A 6,955-nucleotide genomic window follows, 5' to 3' on the forward strand; every position below is an offset into this window, starting at 1 on the left:
TTTCAGTTTGGTTGTGTACTTTCTGAAGTTTTATTGTGACTTTTGTTGTATTTGTAATTATGCATTTTTTTCATGTTATAAGCTGCCCAAATATTTAACTATGAAAAGGCAACATACAAATTATGTATGTATCTCTGTACCTTGAAAATATCACTTGCCAGTTTTATGCAAATCACAATTTGAAAGGCACAGCTAGTAGTTCACATTCAGTGCTGGACTACTTTTTTTGGTAGTCCATGTGATACAGCAAATTTGTGTTTTGCATGAACAGGTGAGTAGATTGGTATGGTTCACACTGGAGAGACAGACTGGTGGTATTGGAACGTTCACGGCAGATAATTTGAATGTGACTTTTATTTGAATGTGACTTAAGGATGCTTGTGCTTTATGGCTTATGTTTTTCCTTGCACTAGTTAATAATGCTAATAATGGTACCTTCTGATGTTAGATGGTGGTGGTGAAAAAATAATTAAAAAAATAGATTAGGCCAGGCTCCCTGCTTCAAATCTCCCATCCCAAGGTGTGTACAGGTAGTGCATCTGAAACATGGGGATGAGACAGTGTGGTAGGGCCAAAGAGATACCCAGCTTTTCTCTTCAATGCAGGTATTGACTGGGTGTGGGAGACAATGGAATAGGGCTAAGATTGCCTTGAGTGTGGTTTTTGTGCAGTACAACGTCTGCAGCCAAACTTTCTTATGCAAGTTGTTTAATCAGGTGTGAGGTGAATATAACTTTAATCTAATGTCAGTCTATCCATCAGGTTTGCTCTCAAAGTACACAGAGGCTGACAGTCCTGCTCTTACATAAGGAACCAATGACCGTTATTGCATAATATTAACAGTTACACTGAATTTTAAGAAGCCAAAGAAAATAAAATTGTGTGCACTGGGGTGGGGGTTCCAATCACAGAGTGATAAGAATAAAAGCTATAAACACCAAGGCAGCTTATTGACATTTGATTCCTTTTTATTTTAACATTGTGGCATAAATTTGCAGTGGCAGTGGTACAGACCGGCTCAGGAACCATTGTATCAGATTTATTTTCAAGTAATAACTAATTTTGATTCATAGCTACATTTTGTGAATGCAAAAAAAACCCACTATAAAAATAAATTTACATTTTTGTAAATAACAAAAAAGCAAATATATAGTGCCCTTTGGCTTAACCAAATAAGAAAAACAAAAACCAAACACACAAAACAGACTACTGGGTGTCAACCAAAGTTATCCGCTTTTTTTTTCTTGACATAAATAGAAAATATAAGTTAGTATAACTCTTAAGTTGTTTTTTTGTTTTGTTTTTTTACAAATATACATTTTTTTTGTTTATTTTGCACTGAGAGATCAGCAGAGATTAAACATTTATATAAATGACTTTAAAGCTTTTACACTTCTGGCCAGTGTACTCACATTAGGCATAATACATTTTTAATATATATAAAACGTAATACATTGCACAGTTGTAAATTAACACTGCTCCGTCAGGTGGCTTGTAGTCGGGCCACTTTTGCTACATGGAGGTACAAGCAGTTCCTTCTGGGGCACGAGTAGAAGAGGAGGAACGAAAAAAACAAAACGGGGAAGAAGAAAAACACACACACACAACCAGGGGATTCTTCCTCCCTACTCTGGGTCTCTCTTGCCAGTCCCTTTTAACGTGTGGAGGAGGAAGGGCCTCTCAAGCTCTTGTGTTTCCAAGGAAACAATCACTTCGGTGTTGTAGTGCAAAATCTGCAAGAGAAGAGCAAGCGCATACATAGCACAAACTTGCACAGAGGACTCCCGGGCGACGTCGCAACTGGACGGAGTTGTTGGCCGATACAAAGAGACTCCCCCGCCCGCCCCCTCCTCCTCGCTCTCCCCTCCCCCGAGGAGCAACTGATGAGTCAGCAAAAGCGGTGGAGGAGGGGGCGGAATGGCTTTAAAAAAAAAAAGAAAGAAAAAGCAAGCAAGCCCCATGCAATATCTGACCATCAGGAAGTTACTCCAGATCGGGGGCCCGGAGGAGAAGAATGGGGAACACACCCAACTGACCAGTCGGGAGAGGCTCCTTTTGCAAGCCTCCGCTACCTTCCCATTCCCTTGCAATCCCCGCCAAGTTTTGGCAGCGGCCCCAACTGTTCTGCAAACGACCAGTCACGCACGAGAGGTCGCCCCTCTCCGAGAGGCAGGGCGGAGCAGGAGGGGCGAGCTGCTTCCCAAGGCCGATCGAAACCCCCCTCTCTCCCCCAAAAAACTTGCACCCGTATTAAAAAATAGCCGATCTTGACGTGCACCCATCGCTCGCTCACCTCTTTCATCGGAGCCTTTTCCGGGGGGTCTGCTCGGCGGGGACAGCAGAGACCGAAGCTGGCAAGGCGCTGGGATGATCCCCGGACACTTTCGAGTCTACGACTCTTTTCCGCTTGGCGAAGAAATCTGCGGATCAGACCCAGGAGAAAGAGGGAGGGGAGGGATTAGCAGGGATTCTGTGCGTGTGTGTTATTTTTTGGGGGGTCACTCGAGCCAAGAGCTTCGAGCTGGAAAGGGACACACCCCACCCTCGGTCAGGAACGGGAGAAAAACAATCGCGTTGCACACCAGGGACCCGCCCTGCTTGGCTCGCCCGGGCGCCGCCACGGAGAGCCTGGCTCTGGGCTCCCCCTGTCGGCGAGCGGCGGGCGCCGCAGCTGCTGGGGTTTGTTTACGTCGCAAAGGGGAGGCAGCCGCCGCCGCCGCCGCGATGTGCTGCGTAAGCATTTTCCTTCCCCGCTCCACCAACCCCCGGGTACCTGCGCGGAATTTTAAGCAGAGGCAGCGCCTCCGGGCAACGTTTTAAGACGCCGCGCAGATGAGGAAGGGGTGGGGCGCCCCCATAACTCGGGCTGGGAGGGGCAAAGTGGAAGCAACCCCCCCAAAAAACAGGCACAAGTGCAACCCAATCCGACGGCGGCGCTGCTTACCTGTGATGTGCGCTACACTGGCCGACGACGCCCTTTTCAGCGCCGCCGCGGCGCACGGGACAGGCTTGATTATAATCCCTGAGTAGCTGTGGAGCTGAGCGGCCCGGTTCTCCTGGTTGAGGCGCTCCTCGCCCGCCGACCTAGTGCTTTCCAAGGGGGCCGTCTTGCCCGGAGAGCTGAGCGGGGAGGGGGCCGAGGACACCCCCGTCCCCTGGGGATCGGCCTCCGGAGGCGCCTCGGCGCTTCCCGCTGGAGGCGGAGGCGCCTTGGAGCGGATCACCAGCACCGGGAAGCGGCACTTGCCGACCTGCAGCGTCTCCCGGTAGAAAGCGGGCACGGCGCCTCCGTCCACCTCTTCCCACTGCAGCCTGCCCGGGCCGCCCAGCGGCGTGTCGCTCTGGAAGTTGTAGTCCCAGCGCTTCTGGCCGTCCTCGCAGATCTCCCGCAGCTTGCTCTTCAGGTCCCGGTTCAGCTCGTCGTGATCCACGGGGCCAAAGAGGTTCCTGCACACCCCGGTGCGAGCGTGTAGCGGGAAAGTCCGCCGAGCCGCCAGGCGCTCCAGAGCCGAGGCGCTCGAGAGGTGCACGTTGGACATGATGGTGGCGGCGCCTAGTAGTAGTAGTAGTAGTAGTAGTAGTAAGAGGGAGCGGGCAGGTTCCTTCCTTCTCCGCCCGACGAGGCAGCGGGTCCGATCGCCTTGGCAAATCCAAATCACAACCCCGGAGAGCAGGGCTGGGCTTTCGCCGCCTCCCTTCGCTGGGGGCCCGGAATAACCTGCGCGCGCCCCGATCCCCTCCGCCTTAACCTGCCCACCTTCCGCGCCTCGCTCCGCTTCTAGCAAGCCTGCCTGGGGCTGCCTCGCTTTTTAAAGCTCTCACCGAGTGAGTTCGAGCAAAACATCGATTAACATAATACTATTTCTCTGCAATAACACTCTTGCCATTGGTAGACGCTCCATTCTACCCAGGGCGTCGGACCGCCTCCCCCGGCTCCTTATTGGGTGAAAGGCGAAGTGTGGCAAGGCGCCAAAACTGTCCTTGTCCTTGCCATTGGATAGCGTGGCTTGTCCGTCACGGTTGTGTTTAGAAAATTGGGGGGGGGGGGAGTTAGAGAGGGAGAGGAGAGAAGGCGGTGGCGAGTATCATGCGATTTAAAGAGATGGTTGAGTAACATGACACCCAGCCCACGGCTCAGCTCCCTTTGTTTGCAGTCGGCGACGGCTGCTTCTCTGCGAGTACTTTTTTGTTTTGTTATTGTCATTGCGCTATTTTTTTAACACGAGAACTAGTGGAAGCACAGAATTACTGGAGGATTCGTAGGGTTTTAGGTTTCTGTTTGTGTTTGCAAGATTGAACAACTTTTCTGCCCAGCATCTGAGAGTAAAAAATTCAAACGGCTTTGTGTAGAAAACAAAGGTTATATGTACAGTGGGGCTCCAAACGTTAACCGACTTTCAAGGAGCTGACGACTGCAAAAGGCAGCGAAGGGAACGGATTAATCCTAATATGTTTAGCATTCTTAGTAACAAGAAAGTCAATTGCTTGATAGGTTTTGAAACTGCATCCGGACTGGGACATGTAGGAAAATGAAAGCATTCTGTCTTTTTTGCATTAAAAGAAAACCACTTAATCTAAGCTTGCTGTCTTAACTACACTGAATTGCCAAAGATTAACTGACTTGTGCGTAATACATCTTTGCAGGTCATTGCAAATGTTGCCTTCTGTGGTTACTGGAGGGGGAGTTGAGTTGCCGAACTATACATCTGCAACCAAGTGGTGTCTGAGGCATCCTGATGGGAGTTTCGTACAGGGATTCCAGCTTTACCAGAGTGAGGATTTCCCCCCTCCCTTTGATGCTCCACCCCAACAAAAGAAAAAGAGTGAGCAAGCAAAAGAGTACCCTATTCTCAATTGTTTGGGGTTTTTTTTTATCTTAGCAGCTTTCATCAACCTGGTGCCTTCCAGCTGATTTAGACTAAGGTTTCCTTCAGCCCAAACCAGGAGAGCCATGCTAGCTGGGGCTAATGAGGGTTGTAGTCCAAAACATCTAGAGAGCACCAGGTTGGCAAAAAACAAACAAACACCTGGATTAAAAAAATACTGGACCCCACAGTTCTCCATATCTGTTCTTTATCACAGGAGCAAGGCTTAGTTTATATTCCCTCTACCATTCTTCATCAAGTTGACTACTGTGAGAAGAGGATGCCGGACTAGATGGGCCACTGGCCTGATCCAGCAGATTCTTCTTACGTTGCTAGTATTTAAGGTGTTTTGGTGCTTTGTGCTTGAACATCCTGCATTTCAGGGCTTGTCTACACTTTTGCTTGTCCCGCGTTTAAAACGCATGAGTCCAAGTGGTTTTCCTCTTGCCCTGCTCCTTTCCCAGGGAAAACCCGCTCTTTAGTTTTAAATTGGAGCAAGCTACGGTCTAGAGAAAATCCAAATTGCCATTTGCTCTGATTGAGCACTAAAGAGCGGTTTGGGAGGGGCATGCAAGAGGTATTAAAGTCTTTTAAAGAAAGACTCCCATTCTAATTCATTTCCTTGAGTTGTGAGTGGACGAAACTTTTCCTCTTCGAGGGAATAGCAGGGGAGGAACAACACCTCCAATCTACTCAGGATTAAAAAATATCACAAATATATTTCAAGAAGTAGCAGAATGGATTTGATACGATAGTCAAAAATAAAATTACTTGAGATCACCGAAGGTGCTGCAATCCAGGGGAGTAGTGTTGGCCTCTTAAATCAGGAGGACGTGAAGTAGCATTGGCGGGTGGGGGAATGTCATTACAGCCCCGGTTCCTGGGGGTTTTATCATTGAAATGAAACTTCCAAGAGGACCATATGGCGATTTGCAAGATGGCCTGCAGTCCAGAAAGATGCTGTTCAGTGAACAGTTCATAAAAAGGCTATCATGGTTCAGTGACACTGACAATACACCTCATTAGGCAAGACGTAAACCCCTGTTGGAAGGGTTTTTGATGGGGCAGAAAGAAGAAAAGGTCAGTCATCCAATCAGACCTTCAAGCGAAAACAGGTGATGAAATATTAATTCCTTTGATTTAACAACCTATCAGATCTAGTCCACAAAAGAGATGATGGGACCAAAGCCAATCCCGCTTCAGAGAGTAAATGATCATGGTATACACAGTTATCCTTTTAGCGATTGGTACCCTGCCAAAAGAAGGCAGAATTCAGTTTCTTTTCAAGCCTTGGTAATGATTAACCAATAAAGTATAAGCCTCACAAACTAAGCTTTGTTCACTTTAAAGTTTGTGTTGGTCCACTGTGAGCCTGCCTATCCTAGAGATGTGTGTCCATGTATCCGGGAGCAGATAACACCCTGGCCAAGGCGAGTGGAGCCCATGAAGTCAACTGCGCTGCATGCCAGCTGCACTCCAAGTGAAACAGCTTGTTTGAATGTTTGGCATAGAGCTTGTGCTGAGATATTTGGCTCTGCAGATGGCTTAAATGCAAGGCACCTAGGTGAGTGGTCCCCATCTTCTCCCCACACATTCTGTCATCCCCATGGTTTGTGCCACACAGCCTCTTCTTTTGGTGCTGCTTGGCTGCATCTTAGGGTTGCCCACGTCAGGCTAGTGATGCAATTATTTAATGTTCTCTCCTGAACAAACAAAACTTTGAATTGGCTTTTACTGTAGCGATTGTTACTATCTAGAAAAGGCAACATGAATGCCCAGTGTTTGAATGCAGAAACATATATTGTACTTAGAAAGTATATGTTTCTTGATTATGATGATTGTCTCTCTGTCCCAACCATTTACCCCAGGGGTAGCTAACCTTCCTGAGGGCCATATTCATCCTTGGTCAAGTCTCCAGGGGCTGCATAGCAGCATTAGGTATCGTCTCCCCATGCTCTCACACACTTAATCTCATGTGCATGCATACACAGCTCTCAGCTAATCCATACAGGTCAGCTGAGGAAGGAGCTATCACTGGCCTGCTTTCCATTCATTTGCAAAAAGTAATGACATTGAAGACCAATTCTGTG

The 6,955-nt window shown here is 48.1% G+C and overlaps 1 protein-coding gene and 1 long non-coding RNA gene across 2 annotated transcripts; one reads left to right on the forward strand and one right to left on the reverse strand.

Annotated features, from left to right (window-relative positions):
* Positions 1–947: 947 nt before the first annotated feature.
* On the reverse strand, positions 948–4,517 carry CDKN1C (cyclin dependent kinase inhibitor 1C). The gene is made up of 3 exons (XM_083425776.1): positions 2,945–4,517; positions 2,294–2,420; positions 948–1,733 (listed from the first exon to the last, which is right to left on the reverse strand). Exons 1-2 carry the CDS (start codon positions 3,537–3,539, stop codon positions 2,299–2,301), a joined length of 717 nt encoding a protein of 238 aa, XP_083281902.1. The 5' UTR covers positions 3,540–4,517; the 3' UTR covers positions 948–1,733; positions 2,294–2,298.
* On the forward strand, positions 2,583–5,053 carry LOC310670463. Its single transcript, XR_014507576.1, has 2 exons — positions 2,583–2,733; positions 4,645–5,053. It is a non-coding gene; the product is annotated as an uncharacterized lncRNA (long non-coding RNA).
* The last annotated feature ends 1,902 nt before the right edge of the window (positions 5,054–6,955 follow it).

Source organism: Podarcis tiliguerta (genome assembly GCF_965153285.1).
Source record: "Podarcis tiliguerta genome assembly, chromosome: 1".
Lineage (NCBI taxonomy): Eukaryota > Metazoa > Chordata > Lepidosauria > Squamata > Lacertidae > Podarcis > Podarcis tiliguerta.

Excerpts from the sequence above, each read along its gene's own strand:
- CDKN1C (XM_083425776.1), bottom strand. The coding sequence starts at position 3,539 with ATGTCCAACGTGCACCTCTCGAGCGCCTCGGCTCTGGAGCGCCTGGCG. Across the intron at positions 2,421-2,944 it reads CAGTGTAGCGCACATCACAG|ATTTCTTCGCCAAGCGGAAA; the intron begins GTAAGCAGCGCC and ends TCTGATCCGCAG.